The 16,168-nt window shown below is 39.9% G+C and overlaps 2 protein-coding genes across 2 annotated transcripts in view; one reads left to right on the top strand and one right to left on the bottom strand.

Moving 5' to 3' along the window:
• The window catches only part of LOC131455550 (ephrin type-A receptor 6-like), a 307,078-nt gene that overhangs the window by 241,290 nt on the left and 49,620 nt on the right, over positions 1 to 16,168 (bottom strand). The window lies entirely within an intron of this gene.
• stx19 (syntaxin 19) lies at positions 1,149 to 5,578 on the top strand. Its single transcript, XM_058623253.1, has 5 exons — positions 1,149 to 1,401; positions 3,754 to 4,047; positions 4,120 to 4,356; positions 4,681 to 4,893; positions 5,310 to 5,578. Exons 2-5 carry the CDS (start codon positions 3,820 to 3,822, stop codon positions 5,544 to 5,546), a joined length of 915 nt encoding a protein of 304 aa, XP_058479236.1. The 5' UTR covers positions 1,149 to 1,401; positions 3,754 to 3,819; the 3' UTR covers positions 5,547 to 5,578.

The following is a 16,168-nucleotide window of genomic DNA, read 5'->3' as shown; positions in this document are numbered from 1 at the left end:
AGAATGAAGAGAAATAATGGACGATTAATCAGCCACAGGAAGCAAATTCACATTCAGGACAGTTAGCGTGCTCCTGCGATGCTGATTAAGGTGGATTCTAACCTCGCAAAAACCGGTTCTGCTGTGTTGTCATAATATATTGCCGTTAGGGACAGATGACTCACAGTTAACACACGGCTGCGGTGTTATTACAAGCGCAGAGCAGCATCTGGTACAGCGCAGATAAAACTCGACTAACCTCATTTTTGCATCGTCATCATATGGTTAATGTGCCTTTAATTTTTTCCTTAAAGATGCAACACGCTACCACCCACTGAAAAATAATTTGTCAAGAAAACCCCCCCCCCCATGGTGATTTCCAAAGGATTAAATGGACCCGTTCTCACTGAAGAAAAGGACCATTGTGCTGAGAAAGTGTTTTAAACTTTGCTTCGATGGAATCAAAAGTACAAAGGGTCATTAAGTTTTCCTCCTTTGCATCATAGGCCACCGCATTAAGTTTCTGGGAGGCTTTCTGAAGGTTTTCAGTCACAGTGAATGGAAAATGACAGGAAATTCTGCGACCAGTGACCAAAGGATGACTGAAATCAATTGACCCCTACCAGACTCTTTTCATTCCCCAAACTTCTCCCTCCTCACTGCGTCTGACACCGCGCGACAAACGGCTTTACACAGCACAGAGTGACTGCGTCCCTGCCCGTGTTGAAAAGGGCGCCTGGGTTTTAGGGGAACCTGTCAGTAGAAATCTGTCAGATGTACTCAGTGGAGTTACTGGAGCTTAAAAAGTACAAACCCCACCCCCCCCCCCCAGACCAAGAGGGCTTACCCCATGAAACCCACACATAAAAAGTAACTTTGCGGATCAGCAACCAAACGCCGTGGTTGACACCCTAACCACAGTCCTCATTGTTTGGCCTCAGCATTGTAAACAAACACTTCTGTTTGTGCTTGTGCTCCATTTTCCTGTCCAGGAATCAGCCTGAGGGTAAAATGCATGAATCCCCTGCGTTCCCCACGCCGTCTCTCCTTTCTTACTTCCTAATCGCGTCACTCTTTCATTTCTTTGGATAAGCAAATGGGCCTCAAGTCTGCTCCTTTCCCATTGGTCACACCAAGGCTTTTCTCAAAAAGGAGGGGGAGGAGCTTGTGCCCCGACTCAGGCAGACTTTCTCAAAACTTTCCCTGCTTTAGAGTCTAACTGTCCTGGGAAAAAAAACAAAAACCACCACACAGTGTTCAGGTCTGTAACACCACAGCAGACGAGCATCAGCTCAATCTGAGGAGATCTGACTATGTCATGACGGCATCAACAATGTGTGGGCTTGTCTTGGAATACACTGCTGGTGAACTCTGAGTGGGATTATTTATCAGACAGGCATATGGAGTACTAACAACTTTAAGGTAAAAATCTTTCATTCAAGCCAAAGTGTGTAAAATAACAACAATGTCTGTATTATTTTTCACCTTGAACTTAAAAAAGAAGCACCATTTACTTAAACTTCTACAACGTTTGGAATATTTGACACACATTATTACACATATTGTTTGTGGTAAAGTTGGAAAAGAATGATCAGCATGCACAGAGCAAATGTTTGACCTGTGATAACATATAGTGTACACTAGTCTTTTCCACCTGCACGGAGAGGAGAGAATGTCAACACCACATTTCCTTCAGGAACACAGGCAAAGGAACAGATGGACGGCAGGAAGCAGATATTTGCTTGTTTTAGAGAACACAGTGTTCAGCCACACACTCCTCCATGTACCATGCTCCATTTTCTCCAAACACAAGAGTATGTGCTCTCAGATCCTCTGAGTAATTCTGTTGATCGGCCGAGTTAAAGGGTTCAGGCCATAAGACAGTATATCACTACATTGTTTTGGCGCGGAGAAGTTTGTTATCATTCCAGATAAACACACACAAGGCCAAAAAACAGCAGCTTTTTTTTTTTTTGAGTTTGAAGTGATTTGAAATGCAGTCAAAATACCCATCACCCACTAACCCTTACACACACACACACACACACACACACACACACACAGTCATGTGCTTCTAAAAGATTATCTTTACAGCCGGATCTAAATCCCTGTGTGGCTAAGGACGCTAAATGTCCACTTGCTAAGATATCTGCGAGTGAATGCGAAGGCATTTAGAAAATCGGGTTTTTAATTTCCACGTTTATTTAATCCGAACCTCACTTGTTTACAATCAACAACCAACAGTTTGTCTGATACGTCTTATTGTTGTTACGTTGACAAAGTTTCCCACTTGCATTTGTTTTTCCTTCGTATTTTGTGTTTGCTAATGTTGTTGCTAAAAAAAACAAAAAACCCTCCCCGACTCAGTTCCCATGGGAAAACGCACTCCAGTCAATTTGACTGATGTTGCAGATAAACTTTCTGCTCGTTCGTCTCGTGATGTTTTCCTCGCGGCGAGTTAAAAATACATCACGGCGTTCAGCACTTCTGCAGGTCTGGTTCATCACTTACAGCCACATTAGCAGGACAGTTGCATTTATAGTGATGTAAACAAACATGCAGCAGTATTTTTGCAAAAATGTCAATACTAGGGGTAGACTGCATAAAAAATGTTATTATTCTAGATATCACTCTTCCACCAAAAGCAGCGAATCTTACCCGCAAAGCAAAGCAGCAACCACAAATAAATGTGTTTTTTAGTTAACTAGGTTGCTCATCCAAACATTTATTTAATATTTAAACATCTGTGAGGCTCTTATACTTATATTTATTGTATTTATTATAAGTGCAGCTCAGTTTATTCATGTGGATACATTTCTTTTTTTTTAAAAAAAAACACTAATTTTGACATGAACATGTGAGTTCCTTTCAAACAGGACATTCCAGTTTAAAAGCAGCCGGCCCTAACATTTAGAAATATTTACTGACCATCAACAGTGAGTGTTAGCTTAGCTCAACAAGCCTCATCCGTCTTTATATCGGCCGTGAAAAGGTCGCTCGCAAAAACACTCACCAAGTGATGCCTGAATGAAGGATTACAGTGACTGTTTGGCTAAAGTGACCTCATCACCGCTGAGACGGATCAACACGCGTATCTATACAGAACTTTGACTGCTCTGAGTTTGTGAGGTTAATGTAATTATATTTGTGCATCCCAATGAGATACTCTACTGGATAATTAGAAGTCAGTATCACCCAAATAAAAACTATAATTTTATTAAGCTATTTATCACCAACACTTGATCACGTTTTGATTTAATGGAAGCACAGGACAGTTTTTATGTGAGAATAGGAAGAAAAACCTACAATTGATGTTTATTTTGCATATGGACTTTTTACTTTATTCTTTTTTGTGTGCATGCACTGGACAAGGGTTTATGTCGGGGGGGGGGCCTGGTTTGTCCTGGACACAAGCAAGGGGGGCTTCAAGGAAAAAAGGTAGGGAACCACTGCTCTAGAGCATGTGTGGTCACACACTGTTGGGCTGCACTGTATGCCTTTGCGGTCATGGGTGGAAAAAGACAATGTACAGCACATGAGGAATGATCTGCCTCACAGATGCAGAAACTACAAATTACTACCAAATTCAGAAACAAGCTTTCCTTCGCTACCTGTACCTGAGACGGTCATTTTAATAACAATGTGTGTTCCTTTTTACCCTTCGCCTTAACACAGGCACAGTCTGTCGTCCCCGTGCTTTAATCTCGTCATCACTGTCTCCTGTAACCCAGTTTTGCCAACAAGAATCATTAAATTTGAATGTTTTTTCCTCAGCACTGACAAGAACTGTCCCGCCTTCACAACACTACTGCCCTGAGGACTGAGCACTGGCGATCCACAATGAGAGATCGCTTGGAAGAGCTGCAGCAGAGGGCCCACGAGTTCTCCGGGACAGCAAGTGAAACAACCGACCCCGTCTCAGCGAAGGGCGAGGATGAGGGGGACGACGCTATGGAGGTGGAGATCACAATGCCACAGGCCGTGGTGTTTGAGGAAGAGCCGGTCATAGAGAACTACTTGTCTGAGGCTCAGAAAATCCGAGATGACATCACAGTGCTGGAGAACGAGGTAAAAATAGCACGCTCATACTAAGACGGTTTTGTATGAAGATTTTTCGTCTAATCTCAACCACACACACAGATCCATCAGCTCACACAGCAGCAGAAAACCCTGGTGGCAACCATGCGCCGCTTCAGTGTGATGAAGAAAGAGAGCAGCATTACACGAGACATCAAGCTCCAGGCCGAAAGCCTCCACCGGCGACTAGACGCACTGTCAAAACAAGTCGAAAGAACCGAGGACCAGCAGGGACCATGTGCAGTTACAACAAGAATTCAACGCTGCCAGCATGCAGCGCTCTACTCCAAATTCCAGCAGGTTGATCATGTCTAAAATCTACTGGGAATACTTTGATTTTGTCAGCATTTTACTGCATTACCAGAGCCAGACAATGTATAATTTGTGGATCAAGTCACTTCATGAACACTAGTCAGTGCTAAAAGGCGCAGTACATATACTCCATTGCACAATGCAGAACCAATAAATCACAAGTAGTGTCAAGAGGGCCGAGGAAATGGGTATAAATGATGCTATTCTAAAAAAAAAGGACGGGACTGAAATGCCTTCTCGTTTCCCCTTTCCCCTCCCACTCCTCCTTCTTGACTCTGTCTTTTCCAATGTGATCGCCACGGTGACGCTCAGGTAATGCGGCAGTATAACGAAGATCTGCTGACAAAGCAGGAGCGCTGCAAGGACTTCATCGTTCGGCAGCTGGAGGTACTGGGACGGGACGTGACGGAGGACGAGGTGAACGAGATGGTCGCCACGGGGAAGTGGGAGGTCTTCAATGAGAACCTGCTGAATGACGCCAGAATCACACGATCGCAACTTTCTGAGATTGAGCAGCGACATAAGGTGAGGGCAGCGGCTTTACAAAGGCTTTTTTTCTTAAGTGTGAAGAAAGTTTCTTCTTTGTTGTCAGCATCCATCTGGTACCTATAGTGTAAATCTCAGGTTCATCTGGAGGCTCTAAAAATGCCCAACTTGTCACTAAATAATTTGCAAGGGTGTGAAACGCAGATACTTACTCATAAATCACGCACCTAACGCCTCAAGGTGTCTAAAACGCCTAATTAATGATACATACACTCTAATTTATTGCTGATTTGCCGCATGCACACCTTTGTTATCGCAGAGATGATGCTGGATGTGTCTCCTAATTGAACCTTAAATCGTCCCAGTTGTCTTTTCCCCCCCCCCGCCACCTTCAGCCTCTGACTAATGTCCCTTATATCAACAGCATTAATCCCATAATCCTTCTCCGCTGACAGGAGCTGTTGAGTCTGGAGAACAACATGAAGGAGCTGAGGGACCTGTTCATGGACATTTTCATGCTGGTGGAGGAACAAGGGTCCTACATGGAGCACATCCAGACCAACGTGGAGCGAACGCAGGACTATGTGGCGGCGTCGAACGAGAAATTCAAGCTGGCAGCCAGGTATAAGAAGAACAACCCTCTGCGGAAGCTGTGCTGCTGCTGCTGCCCTCCCTGGAGATGCTGCTTATAATGCATTACAACATATTACCTCGTCCCATATATTTATGTATGTATATATATATATATATACATACATACATACATACATACATACATACATACATATATATATATATATATATATATATATATATATATATATATATATATATATATATATATATATATATATATATATATATATATATATATACACACACTTTCTTTCTTAATTTCAAAGGCCTCACTTAGCCGTTGGAAATAAGCAACACTGGATCCAAATACCATTAGAGTGAATGTTATGGTCCTGTAGTTCTCGAGCAGAGCAGAGGCGAAGACAGGATTCAGCAGAGCATGGAAAACAATTAGGTGGAAGAGCCAGAATTGGTATTTGAGGCACTTGTTTCTTTCAACGGGATGTGAAGCGACCACTATTGGAAGAGACAGTTCAGTGAGTGCTACTCACCAAACACTGCTGCTTATTGGAGACCTTCACTGTCAACTGACAGAGGTCACAAACGAGGGAAGAGCCGACACCGCAACATCAGCGGAAATGTACTGATATAGTACGATTTCTTTCTTTAAAAAAAAAAAAAAAAAAAAAAAAAGGCCACAGGAGCTCTAGTTAATGAGCATTTCATACATAGTATGTGCACTTTATTACTAACATTCCATTTCTCTCTTTTCATTTTCAGCACAGATCGATGGGTAATGTAGTGGAGAAAAATGCTATTTATTGACAGAGTTTTAATCACTCCATATTCATTTTCAGTCCACATAATGAAGGAAGATTAATCATTTTAGTCTCATTTGCATTTCAATTTATGCTGATTATTATTATTGAAATAAATACTTATTCAGTTTTACAGGAGGTTGAGGAAGAACAACTGAAATACAAGCCTTGATCAAAAAACGATGGAATATTTGAAGTCTTACATTTCAGGAACTGTTTTTAACACATTATTTGGCATCTCACAGTGACAATTAATAAAAAAAATGTTTTAAATAAAAACAATTCCGGCATCCATATGTATCATATTATTGATATAATTAAATTATATTTTAACTGAGGGAGGATAACAGCAGCTGTACAATCAATAAACACGCTCACACATTTTGACTTTTTTAACGTTTCACTTAATGCCGACGTCGAAACAGCACTCTCCTTTTCTCTGATGTTATAATAAGTTACAGTAAATCACTCGCTCTACTCTCACTCACTCACTGCTTCCCAGCAGCCGTGATAGGGATGATCCTCATGACACTTGGTGTCCGATGTCCCAAACAAAATACAGGTGAACTGGGTGTGCCCAAGTCAGACTGGAAAATCTGGTTAGTCTGCTGTCGCTGCCGGAGAGCTGCTGTGCGCTCCTGTAGGAAACAGTGTGTAAACAGAGCTGTTCACTTGAAGCAGAAAACCTCTGTTGAGCTTCTTTTCAAGCAAATTACGCCGAGGTTCAGGAAATAATAATAATAATAAAAAATAAATAAAAATAGCCTGCACTTCAACAAGAGTTGGAAAAAAATAACAAGTCATCTTATGAGGACACGATGAAGCACAATCTTTATTAAGGTTAGGATTTTTTGCTATCTGACTTTGTTGATCCCGTGTTTTTTTTTTTTTTTCGCATCAGTTCCACTCGGATTAGAATGCCATTCTTTCACGAAGACATAAGTGCATCAAATAGGTCAAATCCCCCAATATGTGAATCAAACGACGCTACACTACAATGCAGCACAGCGAGCTGCGTCCAGCCTCACACCTAGTGAGGAGAAAAAAATTAAGTGCTGCTGCAAATTGCAGGGCTCTTGAACAGCAACAATGCCATCCAGTGTTCACAGAGGTAATTGCCAGTTAAAACAGGTTATCACTTAATAAAAGCAAGTGAATTAAAGGGCAAACCACCACTTGTGATGAGGCGAGTGGTAACAGTCCTTCAAGATTTTACAATTCAGTTTCAGTCGGTTTTAAAGAACAAAATGTTCCCACAAAAACTAGAACAGAGTGGAGCACTCTGACTTGGACCAAGCACATTATCTGCAGCACACAGAGATATTGAATAATGAAATAGTCTGTCTTGACGCATTAGAAAAGACAATATAAACAGCAATTACACTTGTGTTGTATCCACTTATCCGTCTTAAACTGTGAAGGTAAAACCCGGAATCTAACGATTACACCTAAACGTGAACCAAGCAAGACCCAGTCTTCACAATATAGGACTGTGGAGGAGGGGATTGATCGTAACCATCAAAAAAGTATAATAAAATTATAATAGATAGAAGTGGGAAATGTGTCAAAGGGAAGTGAGTGAGATTACTCTAAATATACGAAGACAGAGGAGGGATTGATCTGCAGACCTGAGAGAGTTTCCTGGGTTTAGTTAAGTTCATGAGAGTGGTCAGTTCAGAAACCTCTAGACATCTGATCTCCAGGCAGGTCAAGCAGAGTGCCCGTCTTCTCCCCATTTCCTTTCCCAAGCTCTATCTCCATCTGTCTATGTGTGTGTGTGTGTGCGTACAAACAAAGGTAAAGCCGCCTCTCTTCCCAGCATCTCCCTACTTCAAATTCAGATGCACGCGCTCTGGGAGCTGACCTGTAAAACAAGTTGTTGTTGTTGTTTTTTTTTCCCCCTCATGTTTATTAGCTCCACTGTGGATTCAACCTTATTTACCTTCAGCTATCCAGTTGTTTATTTGATGTGAAACAAAGCTTCAGAACTTTCTTCTTCCGTGTTCCTGCCTGAATCCCTCTTATCAGACGTGGGCTGATGGGTTATCGGAAATAATGAGGGAAAAGTGACTAATTCAGTGTCAATTTGTGGCTTTTTATCACGTAACTTGAGCAGTTTGGTAATTTTCATGTACATACGCTTCACGTTCACAGTCAGTTCTGGAAGCACACTGTACAGTAAGTGCTGCGCCCACTTTTCCCGACAAAGCCCATCAGTCATGTCTGATACAGCGATAATGTGAACATCTGAGACACACAAAGGGGTTTACAACGCTGATAATGGCCGACAGAGTCGACCGCTGACGCGTGTCGGCGACTGTGTGCGGCGCGTATTTCTTGCGTTTGCTCCGTCAGACGCGAGGAGGATCGCAAAAGACTCTCTTGTAATGTCTGAACAACATCAAAGCCACCCTCCTGTGAGTAACACCAGCTGTGGTTATAGAGAGCTGACATTACTTTACTGCCGCTTTTATCACTCCCATCAAAATCAGAACAGAGAGATATCGGGAGCCCCGCAAAGAGATAAATCACAGGGAAACTGAACAGCGAGCAGTGGCTACACTGACTTAGACTCCTGTGTTTGTCCAGTGTCGTTTGTTTTCTTCTTCTTCTTCTTTTTTTAGAAAAGGACGCTTGATTCGTTCAGCCGGAGTACCTCGAGCTTCTCCTTTCCCTCTCCTCCCATGTCGTTGTGCAAAATATGGAGCGAGAGCCAGAAGCTAATTATCTTGGCTCATCAAAAAAGACTCGTATCAGGTAGAAATAAAAAATGAAATTCACTTTTAAAAAAGGGAATAAAATCACTCGTTGTCATTCACTATATTATGTGATGTTTAAGTTGTGTACTTTTTCAGCAGGAATAAAACATTCGGGGCTGTAGAGGTGCTGGCATAAGGTCTTATTTGTTTTGCTTATTTTAACCATAAAAAGGGACAGAAAAATGTCCTGTAAGTACTTTTGTCCAGAATAACTTCCAATATCTGGCAGTTATTTACAATTCACCGCATGTTAAAATAGTGTATTAACAATTTAAAAGTTTTATTTCTGGTTAACTGGTTGGACTTTTTCCCAATAGCACAAACTGTCGTGCAAGTACTGCGATGCAAAGTGCACTTACGTCTGTGACACGCTCGCTGTTAAAGGGTTAATAATGGGCCTAAAAGCATGGCAATGCTATAGGGCAGTAACATTGACGACCCTTTTTAACATTCATTCATTCATTCATTCATTCAAAAAGCTCAAACGTGTGCTTCAGATTTACCGGGGAACTACGGTAACCTTTTCAAATATCGAGCGTTATTTATCGCCTATCAAATGATTCATGTTGGAACGTAAATATACTGTCAGAGTAATATATGAACTCTAGTAATAAGAGCACGGGAAGGTCGGCGCATGATATCTGTGCGAGCCATCTGTGGAGATCCTATCCTGACAGAGTGAACGGCGAGAGACACATGTGTGTTGCAGCTACACCGACTTAAAAGATGTTTTCATCTCGTCTGACAGGTGGGTGGATGAATGGACAGTGCCGTTAATGCCGAGCACATGTGAAACTGATGTCATCGGGGTCACCGTCGTACATTATCTTTATAACGGCCGCTGGACAAGAACACAACATAGCGTTACTGTAAATTATATCCACGGTTTAATCGTGCTCCTGAAGTTTTTGAAGCTTTAGTAACATGATAGTATTGTGGAATCTGTGAAATAAGCTGCCTTTTTCTTTTCTTTTTTTTTTGGAGGTCCAGCTTCGGCTCACTCGGACTAAATATCTTCTCCTTTTGGCTCAGATGCAAACAAGCCGCTTCCTGCAGATTTTTTTCTTTTCAATTTCTCCGCCAGATGACATTGTGATATTACAGATGTAAAACAGGACGTGAGACTATGTGGGGACCCTCTCAGCGGAGACGATGCATGCTGCCACAGCTGTAGTGGCGAGCGGAGCGTACAATCATCCTGTCAATCATATCTGATGAATCGAGAGAAATCTCGAAGAAAAACACACGGCTCTGAGATGACGCTTCTGAATGTGTGAGCGTTATAAGAATTATAAAGTTACTCAGTAGATGAGAACATCACCAGATAATTTGTTTTGGAGGAAATATAGTAATTCCTGGTTTAGTCTTCATTGCTAAACCATTAATATGTTTCCTCTTTGGCCTTAATAGATGTGGGAATTGACCAGCAGAGGGAGCTAATATCCAAGCATTATAATATCTCACATGCAGTCGTTCTTGATATGCTTCCCTGCCATTTATAAACTAATAAAATAGTTGACCTACGGCTTTGCACTCACATTCCGTGTGTAACAAACAGTCTTGTAAGGAAAACAGTGCTTGTATTCAGCGTTCAATCAATGTGCTTTTACCTTCACCTTAATAGTATCCCTTGCCGTTCCTCAGTGTTGAGTATTGATTCATGTGCTTGACAATAAAATGTGAACAGTGGGAGGGCCATTCAGGGCACAGCTGACACACACACACACACACACACACACACCTCTGAGCAGAGAAAAGGTGAAAATGAACTGAGACGTGGGTGAATGGAATAAAACGCGTCTGAGAGGACGCCAGATTGTTCCGTCGCTCACAAGGAATGGAGAGTCTTCCTAATGGCTCATCCTCTCAGTAATGAAGCAAACACTTCAATCACACAATTGTGTATGTATTTAATACATATTTTGTGATCAATGCCACATTATCACTTGATAATCAAAGGTTTAACCCATCCAGTGTCAAAAACAAACCCAGCAACAGTGGAATGGAAACAATATATATTTTATAGTATTTTTTTTTTACAATGCAATAATTAATTTACAATTTTTGTCTTTGCAGGACCTTCATTTGACCTCATGAAATCATAAAAAAGCTATTTAGGCCAACTGCACTGATGTTGTTCTAGTCCAGCCCCAGTGTGTGTAACAAGTAATACGATCCTGACTCCACATGCTCTACCCAACCCTGTCATCATACTCAAAAATTGATTAGATGGCTCCCTAAGCTTCATAATGTTATTTACTCTATTGGATAACTGCGTGAGGAAATAGTTATGTGGTCCAGTGCAGGAGCGGTAAGTGCATTCAGCATTTTCTGCCATCATAATCAAAAGTGCAAAGTTGTGTCTCGGTCCACGAGGCAGACTGCGCCGCGTGCACCACTGACATTCAGTTAAACTGGAAACTGTGTAGATTTCCATCGTAACACCATGCTGGCAAACTCTGGCCAGGGTAGTTTGAGGACACTGAAAAAGTGTGGGAATTATCACACAAATCTGCTCTCTGTGATTTCACCATCAATCAATCAAACAGTATCTGTCAGGTCCTCTCATTATGCCTTTCATTGTTTTTTCCTTTTTTCCTTTTTTCTTTCTCCACAAGACAATAACAGTATTATAACAAATTACTCCCAAAAACTTTTATTATATTATAAAATAATAGATTCTTAGAGCCGAGACTTATTTTGAAATTTAATGCCACAAATGTGCCATACGTGTCTATATTACCTCACTTTTCTTCACAAGTTTGGGCCAAATAAGAGTCTGAAACCACAGATGGAAATCTTATTAAAAAATTAAGACATTTAGTGTGTGTGTGTGTTTGTTTGTACAGAAAATAATTGCTGCTTATTTTCCATCTGTCTTATCACCGGATACTTCTACCTCTGTCACTGGTATCGTTCAGCCTCCCCATGATCATCATTTAGCTTGGCCATTAAATGAAATTGAGATAATGAGATAATGAGACACACTTAAATTCGTACGCAACTTTGTGGCTCAAATTAGGAAAAAAAAGGTCCAAGTTAGAAATAGTTTACATTCAAACCACAGGCAAGTCTCTCTCCAAAATTGATTAATATGATTATAATCCCCACTGTGTTCATTTCTGATGAAACATGAACTACGGCTCCAGTGAGAGAGTTGCGCTGCCAACAATCCTAAGTGTCACTGGGTTATGGATTACAGTGGTTTCGCCCCAGTCCAGGACTCACCTAGGGGACTTTAAAAGGCTCCTGACTCTCATTAGGTCCACACATCCCTTTGCCCTCTAACTGACAGCTCTTGGCGAGTGTCGTCGTACTCTGTCTGCGTTGAATTTCGAGATGTGGGAGGCCAAACTGCGCTCGGTATGACGACGCGCACATAATATTAAGACGTAGTGCTGTGTGACCTGGGAAGATTTACATCAGTGAGGGAAGCCAGTGTAGAACGATTCAGTTAAGGTGCGTAATCTTCAAAAATTCAACCATTTATTTATTTATCGTCACTCTGCATTAGGGTGATGGGGCTCCAGGGATCACAGGATATATATACATATATATGTATATATATATATACATATATATATATATATATATATATATATACATATATATACATATATATATATATATACATATATATGTGTATATATATATATATATATATATATACATATATATATATATATATATATATATATATATATATACATATATATGTGTATATATATATATATATATATGTGTATATATATATATATATATATATACATATATATATATATATATATACATATATATGTGTATATATATATATATATATATACATATATATACATATATATATATATATATATATATATATATATATACATATATATGTATATATATATATATAAATATATATATATATATATATACATATATACACACAGTATGGTGAAACAATGAGATTAGAGACAGAGGGACTCGCCGGCTTTTGATTATTTTCCCAGACGCAGAAACCGACAATTCTTTTCTCAGCATAAGTTGAATATTATAGGTTGGTTTTTGCCGTTATTCCTTTGTAATTTCGTTTCAGAAGGAACTAACTTCACCACAACAATGCAAACCACAAGACCTGAGAAATTTAATGAAACTATAACAACTATTTTTAAAGACAAGTTGCCCATAACATGTCTAAAGCTTATTAATCAACAAGCAGGGCTGTGGCACCAAAATAATGACTTAAAAAAAAGCAGGAAATAAATATTAATTTCTGACAAAAAGAAGAACAATCATATGTCAACATAGAGCTGAAGTTTTCCAGCAGTGCCAAAAAAAAAAGTGGATAGAATTTAAGATGTCTGGCAATTCAATTTATCTCGATCCACTGTTATAAATAATCCCTTCAGTTTTCCCTGATACATAAGAATTTATACCATATACAATTTCTCTTGCATGCTTGTCTTGAACGAATGTCATTTAAGAAGCGATGGCATTTACTTTGCCTATTTCACAACGCAATTCATTCCTCTCCCCGTCTGTAAACGTCCTCTTGTGTCTGCTCAAACGGAGCGTATTTAGACGAGATACTGGCACTCGCCCCTGAAAATGACTGCTGACACTCAACAGAAATTCACTAAACTCAGCTCCGGGAATGGAAGAAGAACAAAATAAAAGACTAATCATGAATAAATTTCCCCCCTTATCCACGTGGCCCGAGATTTTCTATTTACACCACATTTCTTTGGGTCTTTATATCCGGTTAATGAGATTTCAAATAAATGTGAAGTGAACTGCATTTAAATAGCTATTCAGTATGGAGGCATGGCAATGGAAAAGGGAGGGATTCCACCAGATGACAGACCAGATATTACTGGGCCCGCTGTGTTCAGTGAAGAGAGCACATGAGGAAAATGGAATAAGCAGCAGGCACTGCTGCGGACTGTTCAAGAGTTTTAATCTGGTGGATGTGTGGTGTGGAGGAAAAAAATAGGCAAAGGTGTAAAAGGATGTCAGTATAAAAAGGAGGTGAAGTCAAATAAACGTTTGAATTTTTGAAAGTCTTATATATTAAAGTGAGAGCAAACAGTTATTGTCTTTCCATTAAAAAAAATAAAACAATCTTCTCTCTTTGTCCAAAGTTAAGTGAGAAAAATGTTTAATCCCATTTAGATTGAGATAAGTGAGACGGCACTTCATATTCTCCAAATCCCATTTTGATTAAATAAAGAAGAACACCACTCTGTATATACAGAAAATACTCTGTATTTTCCATTTCAGAATATGTCGCGGCATAACACGTGCGCCACTCCAACACCGTTTCAAAGCCAGTAAACTAAATACACCCGCATCCATACACTGCGTGCACAATGTACACGTGTACAATACACTGATGTGAACTTTACACTGTGTTTGACAGTTTGACTTGACGTGTAAACTCAAACTCTGTATTAACAAACCACATTTGCTACCACATGAAGAGACCATTTAGTTGAATGGGTCGACTCTGAGACGACTCCTCCATGACACCCATTTCTAGTACATTAAAGCTGGGAAATGTCAGCAGAAAAATAGAAAAAGGTAGCAGTAAAATAAGCAATAAACTAATACAGGTAAAATACAAATGTAAAATAGCTAATCATTAAACATAGTTTAGTTTAATGTATTAGTTTAGTTGACAGGGACCATGTACAGAACCAGGTCTATACCGGAGTTAGCTATACCGGAGTTAGCTATACCGGAGTTAGCTATAACAGAGTTAGCTATAACGGAGTTAGCTATAACGGAGTTAGCTAAATAGCTCATTTGCTCCTGTGGTCTCTGAGCAGGGAGTTAAAAGACAGTAAAATACATACTAAACGTTACATAACAAGACAACAACAACATTCCAGTACAGGAATATAAGTACATGAGAACTACTCAATTGTGTTGTCCATGTACAGTATGTTATGACCATTAATAAAGTTTTTACCGATATAAAAACTTTATTAAAACTTTACTCTATATTAGAGTGTAATTTTATCTTTTTTACTTTTTATTTTTTGTAATTTGTCTTACTATTGTATTGTATTGTATTTGTATTTTTATTTTTATTTTTATTTTTATTTTTATTCTATTCTCATTTTCTTAAAGTGAGCTGTTGTGAATGTGTGTTCCCGCCTGGGAATAAAGTCATTCATCAGCCTGTGGCCAAGTGGAAAGGGAACTTGACTTGTAACCGGAAGGTCGCTGGTTCAAATCCCCACCCGGCCAAAAAAAAAAGCCCAACTCCCAATGCTCCCCGGGCGCTACTCATTGCGGCAGCCCACTGCTCCTAATTCTAGGATGGGTCAAATGCAGAGAATATCAGTCAGTCTGAGACTGAGAGTAATTTCCCTAAGGGGATTAATAAAGTATCTAAAAAAAAAAAATTCAATTCAATAACAAACTCCAGTATCTACATACACTGGTATTAGTCCAATACAGTCATTTTAGAAACTGTCAACAACACATTTGTGCAAATACATAATTCTCCAACTGCGTTCCAAATATTTATGTTTATATTAATTTACATTTTTACAGCATAGCGAAGGATGTGCCATATTTTTATCTGTCCGATATCCACTCCAGTGATTTGGACCGATACCGACAGGCATTGATTGTCATCCTTATTTAAAATTGAGCTTTGACTGTATACGATTTATCTGATGACACAAGTCATTTCCCCCTGCCATGTCAAAACATACATGAGGGCTGGAATAATAAGTCAGTATCCTGTAATCTCCAGTGAGTTATAGCACATATGGACGCAGCTCGTCATCCAAAGCCACACTGCGCGTATTGTTCTTCACTTCCTGTATCTCCGAGTGTCTCTCAGCACAAACCCCACTCTCCGTCTCCTCCCCCCGAGGCTGTCGTGCTTCCATCCAGGTTCCACTGATGCCAGATGAAACCAATACCTATGGATTCCACGCAAGGAAATGTATGCCGACAACAACCCATAACATGAAAACGACACAGCTGCCACAGTTGTGCTTCTACAATTTCTGATTTGAATAGCACACATAAATACTCACTGGACATTTTGACTCTTGGACAGCTGGTTTTCTAATGCAGCAGCATTCTTCAGATAATGGTTTTACGGACTTTTGGGACTCAGTGATCCTTTCTTCACAGTGGCCATCAGGAACCAGGTAGTGG

This window comes from Solea solea, chromosome 2 (assembly GCF_958295425.1).
Source record: "Solea solea chromosome 2, fSolSol10.1, whole genome shotgun sequence".
In the NCBI taxonomy this organism is placed as follows: domain Eukaryota; kingdom Metazoa; phylum Chordata; class Actinopteri; order Pleuronectiformes; family Soleidae; genus Solea; species Solea solea.
Note: the sequence above shows the minus strand (reverse complement) of the source record. Positions and strands in the feature narration are given on the sequence as shown.

Coding starts and splice junctions, on each gene's coding strand:
- stx19 (XM_058623253.1), top strand. CDS start 3,820: ATGAGAGATCGCTTGGAAGAGCTGCAGCAGAGGGCCCACGAGTTCTCC. Junction 4,357..4,680: donor TCTACTCCAAATTCCAGCAG/GTTGATCATGTC, acceptor GGTGACGCTCAG/GTAATGCGGCAGTATAACGA. Junction 4,894..5,309: donor AGATTGAGCAGCGACATAAG/GTGAGGGCAGCG, acceptor CTCCGCTGACAG/GAGCTGTTGAGTCTGGAGAA.